This window comes from Phaseolus vulgaris, chromosome 6 (assembly GCF_051622355.1).
Source record: "Phaseolus vulgaris cultivar YP4 chromosome 6, ASM5162235v1, whole genome shotgun sequence".
Classification (NCBI taxonomy): domain Eukaryota; kingdom Viridiplantae; phylum Streptophyta; class Magnoliopsida; order Fabales; family Fabaceae; genus Phaseolus; species Phaseolus vulgaris.
Genome location: NC_143503.1, coordinates 17,483,331 through 17,500,510, shown reverse-complemented (window position 1 = coordinate 17,500,510; position 17,180 = coordinate 17,483,331). Strand labels below are relative to the sequence as shown.

General features: G+C 30.0%; 1 protein-coding gene across 1 annotated transcript; it reads right to left on the bottom strand.

Moving 5' to 3' along the window:
- Positions 1–358: 358 nt before the first annotated feature.
- LOC137831085 (NAD(P)-linked oxidoreductase superfamily protein) lies at positions 359–5,887 on the bottom strand. Its single transcript, XM_068638611.2, has 10 exons — positions 5,347–5,887; positions 3,737–3,828; positions 3,630–3,670; positions 3,379–3,543; positions 3,012–3,034; positions 2,814–2,885; positions 2,291–2,458; positions 1,470–1,552; positions 1,327–1,389; positions 359–702 (listed from the first exon to the last, which is right to left on the bottom strand). The coding sequence occupies exons 1-10, from the start codon at positions 5,564–5,566 to the stop codon at positions 517–519; spliced, it is 1,113 nt and encodes a 370-aa protein (XP_068494712.2). The 5' UTR covers positions 5,567–5,887; the 3' UTR covers positions 359–516.
- Between the last annotated feature and the right edge of the window lie 11,293 nt (positions 5,888–17,180).

Here is a 17,180-nt window from a genome sequence, read left to right as displayed (position 1 = left end):
TTTCATAATTGGTATCTAACATTAGTTACCAATGTTTCAGTTACTAATTACTTTATATTCTAAATTAATCACAATAAAAACTAATTTAAAATATAAAATAATTAGTAACTAAAGTCTTGGTAGCTAATATTAGATACTGATTTAAAAACTAATTTATATCTTTTTATTAATAATAAAAACTATTTTAGATATTAATACTTTTTTAGTTTTTAAAATAAATATTCAACTTAATTATTATTTAATAATTTTTTTTAATGTTACATAATGCACGACAAAAAGATAAACTCCGTTTTGGATGATTTTCATAATATATAGTATATGATATAATACATAAGAAATTAAAATAAAATAGAAGAAATTAAGTGAAGTGAACCTTCAAATTAATTTTAAAAATCATATTATGTATTTGGTAAAATAAGTAATTAACAAATAATGAGAGCTATATTTATAAACAGATACAATTTTTATACTTGTTTTGGAAGGTGCACCCAGCAACCATTTTTGTGTTTAACAATACTAGAGGTTTTCTACTGGAAAGCCAATGACAGGCTTAATTTCTGAAGCCAAACTACGCAGCTCAGCCACCTCTTCATCAGTTAGTCTCCAGCCAAGTGCACCTAAGAATTCCTTGGCTTGTTCTTTTGTCTTGGCTCCAGGAATTGGCACAACATTGCCTTGTGCAACCAACCAGTTCAGTGATACCTGATCAAAATCATCATTTGGTATGTTATAAAAAAGATACACTGAAAACAACTTCTTTAGTTTTCTCTATTTCTTGAACAAATTCTTCTACAACAAAAAATAGACTGAAAATAAGGTATCATTTAGAGAAGTAAAAGCAAAAGTAAGTGCCCCCTAAATTATCTATGCATAAGTTTTGGAGAAACCAATGAGATTAACTTATGCATAGCTTTTGAAAAAGACTCCTTTTGTTTTTTTATTTTCTTATCATATATGATAAGTGTTAATGAAAAAATTATCTAAATATACCCAAAGTCACAAATAGTAAGGATCAAGTAGAAAAAATACACTTTGTTCCATAAGTTTCTCGAATCAGAGTTCTCTAGAATGAGAAAATGCTTAAAGTTAAAAAGGATCCACCCTTGATATGAACTAAAGTAGCTAAAAGTAAACCTATGTTAAATCAAGAGTGGTGCACACCCTTTTCTAACTTTACACATTTAGAGGATTAAGATCCTGATATTCGGGTTTGGTGGTAGCATGAGAAGTAAGTTCTAGTGTCTTACTATTGTTAAAGTAGACAGAAAAATGGTGCAATATTTCAAATGTTCATCTTATATAATGAAATTGAAGAGCAGCATGAACCTGTGTAGGAGTTTTATCATACTTCTCCCCTATTTCAGTAATCTTGTTTAGTAAAGGTTGGAGCTGCAAAATAAATAAACACTTGAGGAAGTGAGTAATGTGGGTGTAAGTTATCAGATCTGAATATATCAGAAGACCATTACCCTTGTTAGGAATTCAGGAGTATAAATTCTGCCACGAGGTCCACTAGGTGGTTTATCAGGAGTGTACTTTCCACTTAGAGCACCTGTTCAAGATGCAGATATTGCATAATTTCATCGAATGGGGTTGGAATATATTAGATAAGTGCCAGAAAACCTGTTCAAGGTAATGATGCTTAGAATGAAGTATAAAGCATTTCATTGCTTGGAGTTTGAATATTATTACAGATATGGTTTTTATCTTATGTATTATGCTTTTCAAATATTGTTTTGAAAGTATAGTTAACTCTTACTAGTTTGAGTGTTTGCATGTTAAGTTCTCTGCATGAGTTTGTTAAAACTACAGTTTGAAAATCCACTAATACTAGGATCTTGCTAACAGATGTCTTTAGAACTCTAACTAAGGAATCAAAAGGAGAAAAAATTTAGAATTTTTATTGAAAATCATATGAGAGTACATTGAGAACATTTTTATTCATCTCAATATAAACTTTCTACTTTTAATTTCTCAACCAGTACCATAAGGAAATTGGTTAGCATTTGCCATAATTATACTAATAATAATCATTCATGCAAAAGTTAGGCCAAGAAGACAAATCCTAGAAGAGGGGTGCTGCATTGTTTCAAGTATCAAAAGATCAAGTGATGTCAGAGGTTTCCTTGTCTCAAATTTCTGTAAGCCAAATTTTATGCCATGTTAAAGTAACTAAACTTTAATTCATAAAAAATACCTTTTTATGCCTATGTGGTTATGGCAGATATATTTAATGCAAAATTAAAAAAAAAAGATATAGTAAACATATCAACAATGAAAAGGAGTTCACCTTGAGCAATTGGTGAATAAGCAATTATTGTAATCCCAAGTTCATCACAGGCAGACTTTACACCTTTTTCTTCAGGGGCACGGTAGATGAGGCTGTAGTTTACTTGGTTTGTAGCTAATGGAATACCTCTCTTCTTCAGCTTCTCATAAGCCTCACGGAGTCTCTTTTCTAATTATGTAGAAAAATAGATGTTAATTATTTGTGCTGACAGAACTAGACCAGAACCAGCAGAATAACATTGTATTTTCAGAGATTCTGCTACAATTATAGTGTATACCAACAATAACAGTGGCAAGGCTTGGACAGAAACAGTAGAACTCTCCAATCAATTATCAGATTCTCTATACATTCCTCTTTTTGATACGCCTTAATAATCATCAATTTAACAAAGTGAAATGGTAGAAATACACTTTCTAACACCTTTTGTATACACAATCTCTTTTTGGTTAAAATGCAATGAAAATTATGAAATGATTTTGCACAATATTTAAGACTTCAACATATAATAGCCATAAAGATTTACCATTATAGTTTGAAACTCCAACAGCCTTCACAAGTCCCTTTTCAACAGCATCTCCCAGACCATCAATATACCCTAAAAAGTAAATAATTGAGGAACTCAGCATTCTCTTAATCTGATCATATAAGTAAATATACACACGATTCCAAAAGCCTTATTAAATGAATGGTTCAATGAAATAATTTTGATACACTTAACAACCTTCATTTCCCCAAACTCCAGGCCTGAAAAGCAGGAAATATATTATCAACAAGGGACTTTGGAAAAATTTAGCAGAGTAAATTACACTTGTACTCTTGAGATTTTTTTCAAATTACAGACCCCAGGTTTTTTAAAATTTTATACAAACTTCTAAGTTTTAAGAACATTATTTTGCCACATTTCTTTTACATAATACATACACCTCCTTAAGTTGTAAAAACATTACAGTTACACACCCTTATAAGGGAGAACATGTAACGATGAAAATAATAGGGAGTGTAAGTGTAATTTGAAAAAATCTCAATGAGTATTTAGCATTCTAATATGCTCAAATTAATATCATTAGACAGGCTCATAAAATACTGACCAATGAAGCTGATAAAGATCCAATGAAGTCAGTCCTAATCGACAGAGGGAATCTTTAAGAGCATTGAGAACACTTTGACGGCCGAATCTCCATGGCAGTGCAGCAAACTTGGTTGCAACAGCAACCTCAACATCTGGATCCTTTTCTTTTCTTTCCTTGATATATCTTTAGATAACAAACAAATCGAACCACTAATGTGAACCTTTCGTGATTGCAAACTGCTTATGAAAATCATGTAAGCTCATTCATACCTTCCAAGAAGAACCTCAGAGTTTATGGCTCCAAAAGCCAGCTGAAAAGAAGAGCATCTTTGGTGAATTTAGACTCATCAAAGAATTCTAGAAAAATGAACACTCACCCCAGAGCCATAGACTTCAGCAGTGTCGAAAAAGGTTAGACCTCCATCAATACTGGCATTGAAAGCATCTCTAGCAGCCTTCTCATTCCTATCTACAATCACCAGATAGCCAAAATGAATGCATTCATAATCTAACTTTGTTCATTTAAAAACCTATTTCAATCCATTCAACTCAAAACACCATATATATATTATCTGACAGAAAAAGCCTCTTCATGGTGTCTCACATCTGGAACTTTTATATATTATAGCATCTAATGACATCTTGAGTAGAAAATAAAAAGAAACTTTTAAAACAAAAAACAAATAAAATTCTAACAGAAACACAAACAAGTAGAAGCTCTGTAATAAAATCAGTTTCCAAGATTCATTAAAATGTTTGTTACAATAACTACCCATAATATTGACATTGACTTGGAATATCTACATTTCCATCTATTGAATAATACTGAGGCAATACTCACCTTGACCTTTTTTTCCAACAGTAGTAGAACTATTGATAAATAGCCAAGTATTTGAGGAACCCACCCTCAAAAGTTAGCTGATAAGAGGGAGAACCAAACATTTAAATATTTCACCAAGCATCCCATACTACTCAATATGGGACACGAACACTCATAATGCCAAGTTCCTATCACCCTCTTTACCCTTTTTACTTATGTTCTTCAGTTTCAGTTTACAAGCATACAAAACTGCAATGGTAGATATAAGCTCAACACAAAGTACGAGAGATTGATTACAAGCAATTCATTTGGTATTATACGTCTCAGAATCAAAGAACTTGGACAAGGGTGTTCTCTGAACTGAAATTCTCATTTTCCAGCTCCACTTATTTTAGGTTAGACAGAATATTATTTATATTGGGGATGACTTGCTTGAACTATTAAATCATGTGTTTGAATACAGGTCCATTCTTACTTTCACATTCACTTCCTCCAATTTTTGCTTTGGTACGTACTGCTTATCACCTAAACCTTAATGATACAAACAAACACTTGTCACAACACTATTATGTTTTCAGGTTAGTGAGCTTACACAATCCTTATCCCTCTCACAAGCCAATTGTACCATAGTAGCCCATATATTAATGCAGATAAACGTGAAAAATATTACAATAACATCATTAACATGAGATTCCAATTCTTTCCCATCACACTTCCTTCTATTAGACAACTTCCGAAGATTATGGTACAGAAGCTATACACCTAAAACTGGTTTCAGACAGCAAATAATGTGACACCCTCAGGTTACAGCCAACAAAGATAGCAACAGTCCTCAAATTGCTGTCAACTTCCCCACCCCCACCAAATGAATAAGAATTGTTATATTCAACAATCACATACTTATGCTTCAAAATCATTTGACAATTTAACTCCAACATTGAAAGCTATTTTCTTTACATGTGCAACTCACTGCCTCCATCATTGACCATTGACAGAGATAAAAAAGAAGGCTTAAACATGTTTTCCAAAAAATATCACAATGAGTTTAATGTCTTTGCCTGTGTATAAAGTTTTAGATTATTAATCAAATGAGAAATTACATCATTATCTCAAAAGTCAACAATTTTTTCATACAAAACAATGTAAAAAGTGGAAAAGGAAAGTTACCATTCCATTCCATATTGTTCCAGTAAGTGGTATCACCCCAAGACCAAGCTCCAATTCCTAACCTTGTGACCTTCAAATCAGAGGTACCCAAATACACCTTCTCATCCACCACTGTATTAAGAGTAGAAGAACCCTCTGAGGCAGCAGCAGCAGATCTTATTCTGATAACTCTTGAGTGACACATCACAGCAAAACAACCACTGCTAATATGAAGGGCCATGGGAATAAAAAACCAGTTCAAGTCCAAAAATGGGTTTGTGGTTATGAAATTAAAAACCCAAAAATGCAAAATTTTTATTGAAGTTCAAAAGGACACAACTTTTAACACAATGTTTCAACAAATATGATATGAGGATGACAACTAAGAATCTAAATGTTCCTTGGAAATTGAGAAAAAAAAAACAAAAATTACGTGCAGAAAACAATAAATTTTTGCAAGAATTGTTAAAATGGAATGGAAAAAATGAAAAACTGAGAATTGTGGTTCGTAGAATAATGGTGGGGATGAAATGATACACGTCATTGCAATTCATTGGACGCAGAACCGTTGAAGAGATCACTTGTTCTTGTGGACCCATTTTGACATTTGTACTTTCAATTCTCGGAATTCTAAATGGTGCACATTTATTTAGTTTTTTTTTCTTAAAATAAAACAAAAATTTTAGAATAATAAATAATTTTTATATTAAATTGTTTTTTATTTTAATATAAAATCTAAACCTAAGTAGTGTACTAAAAGTATGGAAGTATCGTACAGCTCATTCAAAAAAAACTATCACATATAATACATTATTGATTTTATAATAATTATTTATAATTGAGAGTATAAAACTTGTTACTACACATAGAAATTAAACTCCAAAATTTATTATCATATTTCTATAATAAGTGTATAGTATATTTAGAAATTAAATAAAATTATAGATTTAATTAAAAATGTAATAATCAATAGTATTTTAAACTTTTAAATCAATTAATAAATTACTTTTTTTATAGAAGTGAGTAGATGAAAAGTAAAATAAAATATTAGAAAGTCTCAATGCTTCATACATATAAGAAAGTGAGAGATTTTCATAAAGGGATAAAAGTTTGTATGCTTTTAAAAAAACAAGGATATGTCTATTCATAAAAAATTAGTGTATGCAAAGTTCTATTTTTTCATTGGTTTATATTTTTGATGAAGAATGTGTTTATTTATGGAAAGGATATGTGCATGATTGTATCCTTTAATGAAAATGAAAATTGGTATGTTTTTTGTTAAAGAAGATGTTTTTTTTTATACCCAAGTCATGAAAAAAGCATTAAAGGATATTCAAATTTATTGTAATTAAATAAGATGGATTAAAAAAATAAAAACAAAAATAGAGAATGATGAGAAGAATAAAGGAAAAGATTCAAGATAGTGAATAAGAATATACAATATATTGTGAATTAGGTTCATGAATAGCAAAAATGTTTTGTTTTTATTTATTTGACTTATTATAACTATAATCTAAATTAATTTTCTAATTTCTTAGTACTTTAAGTGAATTTTTTATTTTATTTAAAGTTTTAAGTTATGTCAATTCAACTTAGTAGTTAGTCATTCACTTAATAGTTAGTTATTCAATTTGTGATGTTTGACTTGTTATACGAGTGATATTTTTATTTGATAATTGTATAAATAAAAATAATATTAAATAGTTGTATAAAATAAAGTTTATTTTGATTTAAAAATTTAAAAATTAGAAGTTTACTTTTATTTTTTGTAAGTAAAAAAATGTGTAAATAATAATTTTGTATTTGGATCTATTAAGTCCAATAAAACTAACTGTGTAAGTATTGAAAGACAAAAAAACAAGGAACATGTTGAAGCCCATTAAGCTCAATCAAGCCATCATAATTCTTGGCTAAATCAATGAGAAGTCTAAATTAAGAAAAGTCACGAAACAATGTTAGGCAAGACAATTGTAAATGAAGAACGAAAACCTCGCATGGGAAGCATGTTCTCATTTTTCAGTCAATCATTGGAGAACTTTTTTTTGTTTTAATTTGAATTTTGAAATTCAAAACTTCTCTCCATAAAGCATTGTAAATCTTGACTATAAGTCATTAGGTTAGAATTTCATTTCATTTGTATAGAATTTAGAATGCATTTAACTATTGCATTTAGGTACAAAAGGCTATAAATAGCCAACTCATTTTTTTTTTAAAAAGAACTTTTTTTTAAGACGTTAGTTAATCCAGTAACCACTAGAGGATCTATTATTCATTAGATAGTTTCATGATACGAGACTCTATATATTTTAATGATAAAAAAAATTATAAGGCGTGTTATGATTTCTAACAAAGCTCACTTATATATATAGTCTAGACGATATTAATAATAAAGATGAGCAAGACTCACAAGATGATCATATAGTACATGGTGAAACTAAAAGATCTTATCAGACTATCTATTGATGCAATGCATACTAGACGAATCTATAGGTTAAGACGATTTAGAATGAATTATCATTTTGAACATAACAGAAGATCTATCCAATTATGAATAGACATGTCAGACAATCTCACAATACTAGAATGTGCCAAAAAATCTTTTTATTTGATCTCTAAAGCTATATCAATGTAGACGACTCCAAAGCATGAGAAAAATTCATCAATATAGTGTTTATAGGTACATTAGACGACCATTGAAGCTTGTACGTGATACACAATCGCCTCGTCTTCTACTCATCAAACAATCTATCATATCAGGGAATGTCAATACTTAACTTTTAAATTCTTATAACACTTTTTATAAATATGAGAATGTTTTTGAATCTTATTTAATGATATTAATTCATATAAAACACATTTTTTAAATAAAATTAATGATTAAATGATTTCAAAAAGTTTTGTATTTGAGAACGTAACTGATAATACTGAAATGTTCAAATATTATGTGCTTTAATGATTTGAAAATGAAATACACCTTCTATATTGATTATAAACTATTTCGAGTACATATATGTTTTAATGATTTAGATTGATTATGTATTAGAAAGTGTTGAATGAGCAATGTTTTATCTAGAAATTTTTCAAAACATAACACACATGATGTTTACTGTATTAAAGAATTTTTTGAAAAATATATTGTGGAGAAATATCAAGGTTAAAATTTGATTATGCTTCAACGTGTAAATCTTGTGTTAACTTGTAAATAATTTGAAAATATATTTACGGTGAAAATTCTAAAAATAAAAGATCTCGATAATTCAAAAATATTAAAAGATATTACTTTAGTGATATTTATGCTCCGATGATAACTATCTTCACTAATACTCATAATGTTTTTGAAAATGATTTAGGATTATAAAGACACGCACAAAATTGAAATCCTAAGTTTCCTTATCAAGTGTTTAACGGGAATGTGATGGAGTTGAAGAGTGAGATTTGAATGATGTTTGAAGTAATATCGATTTGTTGTGAAAAATATTTACATTGAGAGAAATGTTTTAAATCGCAAACAACTGATATAGACGCATTCAAGGCTCATATCAAAACTTTCCTTATCGAGCACCTAATACGAGAAAGAAAATGAACAGTACACTTGTGCAAATTTGGACAGATACTCAAGTTAAATGGATTCAAAGCTTCAACATTCAAATATCTCTGAATATGGAAAGAGTTCAAAGTCCAAAATCGCGTGGTATTAATTGGTCAAGATGCACAAGATATTATCAATACTTGAGTTACCTTATAGAGCATTTAATGATAAAACGAAGATGCTACAGTACGAGATTCGCGAAGTCAACATTCAAAGAAGATTCAAACGTCAATAATTAAATGCTTATAATAAAGGGAAGACTTAAAGACTCAACAAACGTTCATGACATGATAAATCTTTCAAAGTATCTATCATGAAAGCAATGAAAGAGAAACTTGAGAATTGAGCAAACTCAGATATAGAAATATCAAGTCTCAACGTTTAAATTTTACATAGATAAAGAAACAATTTGAAAGATCAAATATATGTTTAAGACGTGAAGATTACATCATAACAAAAATTTCCTTTTAGAGCATCTACTGCATGAATGGAATATTTGCATTGCAAATTTACACATATATTTAAGTCAAGAGGACTTAATATTTCAACGTACATATTTAAGGAATAAAAGGAAAGAATTTGAATTACCTCACATGTTCAAGACGCGGAAGAAATCAATCAAAGTACAAGTTACCATTTTGAGCGTCTAACGGGTACTTGAAGAAGGAGAATACATGAATTTTAAATAGTCACATTTTGAAAGCTATATAAAGACCTAAAGGGAAAAGAAGAACGACATAGATTAGTGGTATAGAAATAATATACATATTTGTGTGAGAGTTTTTCTTTGTCAATATTCTATCTACTTCATAAAGCATCTATCGATAGTGTTTATCTAATTCTCCGTGAGAGGTCTTGATCTTAGGTGGAGATTATGACTAGTTTTTCTGGATATGTGTATTCTCATTCCTAGAGAGGTGTTAAAACTCGATTGTGTAGAGAGGTGTTAAAACTATTTCATGGAGAGGTTTTAAAACTCATATTCCTGGAGAGGTATAAGAATACTTGTCCCAGAGAGGTGTTAAAATTCAGTTAGTGAAAAAATCTTAAGCGATTTGCTTAAGGGGACTAGACGTAGCCCAGGTTTACATATGAAAAAACTAGGATAAATAAGTGACCATTTTTCTCTATTCTATACTATGTTAGATGATGCCTTTGTTTTGCTTGTATTTCATGATTTGAGTTTAGGCTCCATTCACCCATCCCCCCTCAGAGCCAATTGCACCTTCACTTTTTGATATTGAATGAAAGTTAGAGTTTTCTATAGCATTTCTAAAGTTCTTTGAAAAGGAAAATTGTCTTCTTGCTTAAGTCTTATATTGGATCATTAGATCAAGTGGCAACTCCATTAACACTCATCTTGGAGCTTCTTCAAGTAGTATGACAACCTCCATCAATCTATAAGTTTCTCTCTTCCATTCTTTTCCTTAATCCTTTATTGGTGTCAAGTTCTTCCTTTTCATATTATTGTTCATTCTTACTGGAACACCCCTGAAGAGAATTTTGGCATAAGATAAATAATAAAAAATGTGAGTAACAATATTTTTTATACATTAATCTTCAAAAAAATTATACAAAACCAAACTAAAAGCTAATCCATATAAATATATGTATGAGTTTACAAAAGGGAAAAAAATACAAAGATTTATAAAAGAGAACTCTCTAAAAGAAGCTCAAGCAAGAGACATTCATTCCTTCAAATGTTATGGTATAGGACACTATGATGTTGAGTGTCCAAATAAAAATAAACAGTGTAAACAAAAGACCAATAATTTAAAAGTGAGGGTGATTTTCATTCTTCACCTAGTGAAAAAGAAACTCTAGACTTCGAGGAGGAAGTTTTACCTTGTGATGGTGACTTATTGATGGTGAAAAGACTTTTTGAAAGCCTAGCTATTGAACTTGAAAGTATCAAAGAGAGAACATATTTCACACTAGATGTAAAGCTTTTGAAAACACTTATTTCTCGATTGTAGTTGATGATTAGATGTAATCGGAAGCAACTATGTAGTTGAGTCTGACATAGCAAAGTAGCCTATTTATTACCAAGAGTTCTTCAAACTCGATTTTAGGCTCAAAGATAGGTTTATGAGCAAAAGGTTTAGGAGAGGTTGATGAAATGACGATGAAATTACACTACAAGAAAAAACTCAAATTACATACAGATTATTACATACGGATAAAAATCCGTATGTAAAGTGGAATTACATACGGATATTTACATACAGATTAAATTTGGTATGTAAATAAACATTACATACGGATATTTCCGTATGTAAGCAAAAGGTCGTTAAATACAGATATAATTCGTATGTAACTTTGGCACCAAGAAGCGGGAAACATTACATACGGATCCAGTCCGTATGTAAGTATTTATAATTTTAATTAAAAACAAAACTGTTACATACGGATTTTTTTCCGTATGTAACTGATTTTAAAATTAAAAAAATAAAATAAAAAATATTACGGATATTTCCGTTATGTAAGTTATTAATTTTTTTTAAATCATTACATACTGATTGGTTATGTATGTAATTTATTAATTTTTTTTAAATTGTTACGTACAGAATGGGTCCTTATGTAACTTATTATTATTTTTTTTAAATTTTACATGTAACATATTTCAAAATTATAAAAACCGTAATATATTAAAAAATAATTTATAAACTTATATTATTTTGTGAAATATATAACTAAATTTCATATATTACATAATCAATCTGACCAATTTATTAAAATCATTGTAATATATTTAATAATTATACTTAATATATTATTTATTTCTGAATATAATTTTATTTTAAGTACTGTTTTATTATTATGTTTCAATAAAATAAAGTTTACAAGGTGACTAAACCAGAAATATACTTAAAAAATATACATCTTACATTAATTAGTTATTACAAACAAGATATTACAATAAATTTAGTTTATAAAAATATGAATATACAATTAAATTAAAATAATTATTTACTTCTAATATGATAAATATTATTTATTTACGTATGATATTTTTTAAGATAATATATGACTTAATTTTTATATATATTTTGTATCATATATCAACAAATAAGGAAATAAATATTATAAAAATATAATTAAAAAAAATGTTACATACGAATTATCTGTATGTTACGTATTTGAAAAAATGAAATAGAAGAGCATCACTTCAGCTTTGTGGTGAAGTGAACCCTAAATCACAAAAGAACCCGACAACACCACCAAGGTCACCTTCGAGCTGCTAGCGGCCACCACCGCAGCAACCATCTCCACCGTGCAACCGGTACCACCGCAGCAACCGCCATCACCGTAACAATCGCCACCACCGTCGTCCGGGTTTGGAGAAGAAGCACGAACGCAGTCACCGCCACCATCACCACCGCACGACGTTCTGCATCCAATGGTCACCACCACGTGACCTTCTCTGGTCAGTCGCAACCACTGCCGCAGTCATTCAGGTTGTGGTTTGTTTTTTGTTATTAAGCTGGAAATGTGCTGAGCTTTGATTTGTGTCTGCTTTTGTATTTCACCACTGGCTATGGAATTTTTTGCTTACTTTTTTTTGAGGTGGTATTGGTTATGTGCCTATGTGGTCAAGGAATGGAAGAAAGGAGATTTACAGTATTGCATATTAAAGAGGTGGTATTGGTTATGTGCCTATGTAGTTCATTCTTTGTTCTTTAGTTCCTTTTTTTTCACATTTTGTTCTGCTTAAGTTGGTTCTTGCTTGTGTTGACTTGGAGATTGAGTTTGTGTTCCATTTTCATGGTTATTTTTGTATAGATTCAGCTGCTTTAGAGGTTAGAGGTTGTAGGAGGACTATTACGTGGAACTCAAAACTTCTTTTTGTACGGATTAAAATGTTACATAGGGATTTATCCGTATGTAAGTCTGATCGTTAATTATCTGTACGTAATTATATACGGATTTATCCGTATGTAATTACATACGAATTTTACCTACAAATTTATCCGCATGTAATTACATACAGATTTTACCTACGACAGTTTTACATACGGATTTTTGTCCGTATGTAACTATGTTTTACATACGGATTTTGTGTGTTACATACGGATTTTGGCTGTATGTAATTTGAGTTTTTCTTGTAGTGTTAGTGATAGGGTCCTTAGGTGATGTGAGTTGATTTTAGAATTGTACATTTTTATGGGTTCCACTTTGTTTATGGTTTTTTATTTTAGGCAGAATATGGTGAAAACCCCAAAAAAGATTCTCACTGGACACAACCTTAACCAAGTAGTTATGTAAGTGTGAAGGTTCACTTCTAAAGGGCAAAAAGAAAACACAATTATATGGTGTTGATATGAATAGGTGCAAAACTAAAGAGCATATAAAGGAAAGAAAGAATATGGAAACCAAATAGAAAAAGATGAACACAAGAACATAAAGGAATAGAAAAATAAAAAGATGAAAGGAAAGAAAAGCTTAGGATGATGAAGGTGTCACACCACTTGGAGGGGGAGGAGACTCCATGATGAGTGGTGAAAAGCCGCCACTTGAAGTGTAGAGCACTCACGATAAGACCCAACGTCTAAGAGACTCAGCTCACTAAAACTCTGACAAAGTTTCTTTTCTATTCGAAACTCAATGTGTCCATTACATGAGGCAAGACACCCTTTATATAGGAAAGAGTGACATGGGGAGCAAGAGTGAGAGGGGTAGGGGCATCATTTGTGAGAAACTTTCTAGAAGGTAGGTAAAAAAACCCTAAACCTAGGTGCACTTGTCATGAAAGATGGGATGAGCTTGGCACAAGCCCAATTTATGCTAAGTACACCCCAATTTATGCTAAGTTAACCCTACTTTATTTTATTCTTCTATTTAGACCTCCAAAGTGAACCCAATTTATTTACATAAACTTGTATTGTGAAAAGACTAGGAGGAAGAACATATGATATTCTGGTTTATGTTTGGTTCTTCTTCTGTTAAGGCTTTCTTGAGGTTTGGTGGGGCCTGGTCTTGTATGCTGAGATGATTGACCTAATTATGAAGTGTCTGTTGTGTCCTTAGTCATCTGCTTGTCAAGGTGGTTTGTATCATTAGGACAACACTAAGCTTCAGTTTTACCTAGGCTTAAAGGAATGAAATGATTTTAGTTTGAGGTTTAAGTGGAGGTGTGCTTGTGCATCCAACTAAAGGTTATGAAACAGGTATTTTAGCTAGTGGTGATGGAGAATACCTCACCTGAACACAAACCTTCCTTTTCCTTTTTCATGACCAGGGGTTAAGTGTCTTCAACTACTTCAACATTTTGAAGAGTAAGATTTGGAGTAGAATACATTAGACATATCATTTTCATCTTTTTAGCTATAACCTTGACTTTCTCTTTCTTCCGTTGGGAGCCCTTAGAAGCCCTTTTAGATCTTGGACATTTAGAGGTTGTTCTATCTACCACTAGTGGTGGTTGATAAATACTTAGTTGTAGTAATTATTATAGATGAAAAGACATGTAATTTAGGTAAAATATGTACAAATGTTAGTAAGAATCATGTCAAAAATCTCCAACCATAGTTGCACATGAAGATAGAGGAGAAAAGATTATTTCAAAAAAGTGAAAAAAAAACAAGCAAACAAAGATGGAGCAACAAAGTCAATTTGCCCAGCACATGTAGAATGACTCAACGAATTGAGTCTAGAGAGCATGCTCCTTGGAAAACACTAGAATGTTGATCACATCTATATACGTCAAGCGAATTGAGGTGAGTACATAAAAGAATTCTAGAGATAAAAGGGCTGAGCGAAAACCAAAGGGCTAAGCGAATTAGCATACTTAAACATGAAGAAATCCAAGAAGGGCTCAAACCAACATGCACCAAGTTTGGGAAGAAGAAGATTTCATTTGAAGCCTAATCCAAGTCAATCTTACTTCATGATTAAGAAACGTTAAGGCTAGAGAGGATTTGAAGGAAATCTCTGAAAAATCCCTAACTCTAGAATCTCATGCAACCCAAGAATTAAGGATTGAAGTCTAAAAACATTGCTTAAGGATGAATAAAGTCAATTAGTTGAGTGGATTGACATGCACTAAGTGGATGATGAATCCCCTTGAATATCTTTGAATACCATTCATAAAACTATATATAGGGACCTTGGGCAACATTATAAGAATTGAGAGACATCAATAGGAACCAAGAGATAGAGAAACACATAGGTTAAAAGGATCAAGTGAGATTCAGAAAGAGGTTTAGATATATAGGTTCTGCCGGATTAGACCTAGAGAGTCTAAACTTCATAATTAATCAAGCTACAAGGTCAAAACCTCGAAAGAAGTGAAGGCTAATCTCCGGAGAAGGAAATCTTGAATCCAAGATGGCAACAACACTCAAGGATCCATGTTTGTTGTGTTTAGCTTCTCATCTTAAACTTTAACTGTAAGATCTTATCATGAGTTGTTAAATCTATCTTGTTGGGATTAAATGGCTATGTGATATTTTTGGAGTTATTATTCTTTATAGATGCATGTTTCTCTTTTATATTCAAATTCATTGGATCTGGTAGTGTGTTTAATGCTTAATGGTGAGGAACGACCATTGATTGTCCATTAGGTATGAATAAGGTCGGAATGAGATTTCATGTTTTTGAACCTTATTCAGCCAGTCTTATGATTCAATGGTCGCATAGCACGATATTGAGACTATGGTGAATTATTCCATCTTAATGTAGCGGTAAGTCATAATAGTGGCTTATTGCTCTAAATAACCTTGCGTGAGGAATCAACTTGGTTTGACCAAAAATAAGAACAAAGATTCTAAATAAACATTATATTTATTAATAACAGTAACAAAAAAATTCACAAAGTTACTTTAATCCCAACATTTGTGCTATATTGCTACTTCCTTATTTCGGTGTTGTGTCTAAACTTCATCTCTATCTAAATATCTAGTAATATTATTATTTATAGTTTTTATTTATAAGTATTAAATGCAAATCAACTCCATTTTACGTATCATTTCATCTTAAAAGATAAAAATAATTATACTTTGATATTATTAAATTTGTGTGGATATGACAATCCTCACATATATTATAGTTAACTCGGTGAGTTTACCGAGTAAAAAAAAAGAAAAATTAACTGAATTGAATTTGATTTAACTTAGCCAACACCACCACCAGTGTGGCACACTATATGCATAAGGGGTTTGACAAGTTTTCTTCCGTGAACAACTTGTTATCTTAAAGGAACCCGAAAATGACTTTTAATTCACAAAGTTATGACCATTTAAAATGATATTGTTTAGGGTTTATAAGTTCAAATTCAAACAAATGTTATGACGATTCTAGTTAAACACACTTCATGCTTTATGACAACACATCTACGCTAATAGAAGAAACAATATATAGTTGTAAATAATTTTATTATTAATATTTTTTAGTTATTACTAACAAAAAATTTAATATGTTTTCTTAGTGATTACTTAAAAAATGTAAATTTTTTAATCAAAAATAAAAAAATTAATTAAAATGGAACTTTTGATATACCCCAAACTCATATATATATATTGTACTTTATTTACAAATATTTTTTCAAAGTATAAACATGTATATCATGAGAACATGTAGGAATACGAAGCTAAAAAAATGTAGTTAATATATATTATCACTATTTTTATTTTTCATATATTTTTATTTTGATCCTTTATATATGTTCTCCTACTTATCTTATTGAACATTGCTCTAATTTATTCTTGTGTTGATTTAATTTTAAATAATTTATTACTTTGATAATTTATGTTTCTGTAATTTATTTTTCTTCATTTTCTTTACATTTTTTTCTTAATCTCTTTATATTTTTTTTTATCAAAAAATAATAAATAAATATAGAATATTTGAGGGATGTTACAACCCTATTATAAAGAAAAAGTTAAAAAAATATATCAAACCAACATCATCAGAATTTTGTTTCCATAATTCTTCTCAATTAATTAACTACATAAAAAAATTTGTTAAATTTTTTATTTTATATATACTTAACCATTAATATGTTTAGGGTTTGAAACATGCTTTGAAACACAATTTTTACTTAATTTCTTTACATTCATTTCAATTGATGTGCGTTATTATTATTATCTTAGACGATTTTAATTAATATTCCTTGCAATTTCTTTTTCTTCAAACATTTTTTAAATTCTAATGTGTTCATCATTAAATTAAAAAATAAATAAAAATAGTTAAGTTTTATTTTAATTTTTTAATTTAAATGTTAAATTTTAATAATTATAACTATAAACTTTAATTTCCATAATAATAA

Bases quoted from the DNA above. Each gene is read 5' to 3' on its own strand.
- LOC137831085 (XM_068638611.2), bottom strand. From the start codon at position 5,566: ATGGCCCTTCATATTAGCAGTGGTTGTTTTGCTGTGATGTGTCACTCA. The intron at 3,035-3,378 runs GTCAGTATTTTA...CCTGCTTTTCAG, and splicing joins GATCTTTATCAGCTTCATTG to GCCTGGAGTTTGGGGAAATG. The intron at 1,390-1,469 runs GTAATGGTCTTC...TTTATTTTGCAG, and splicing joins CTCCTGAATTCCTAACAAGG to CTCCAACCTTTACTAAACAA.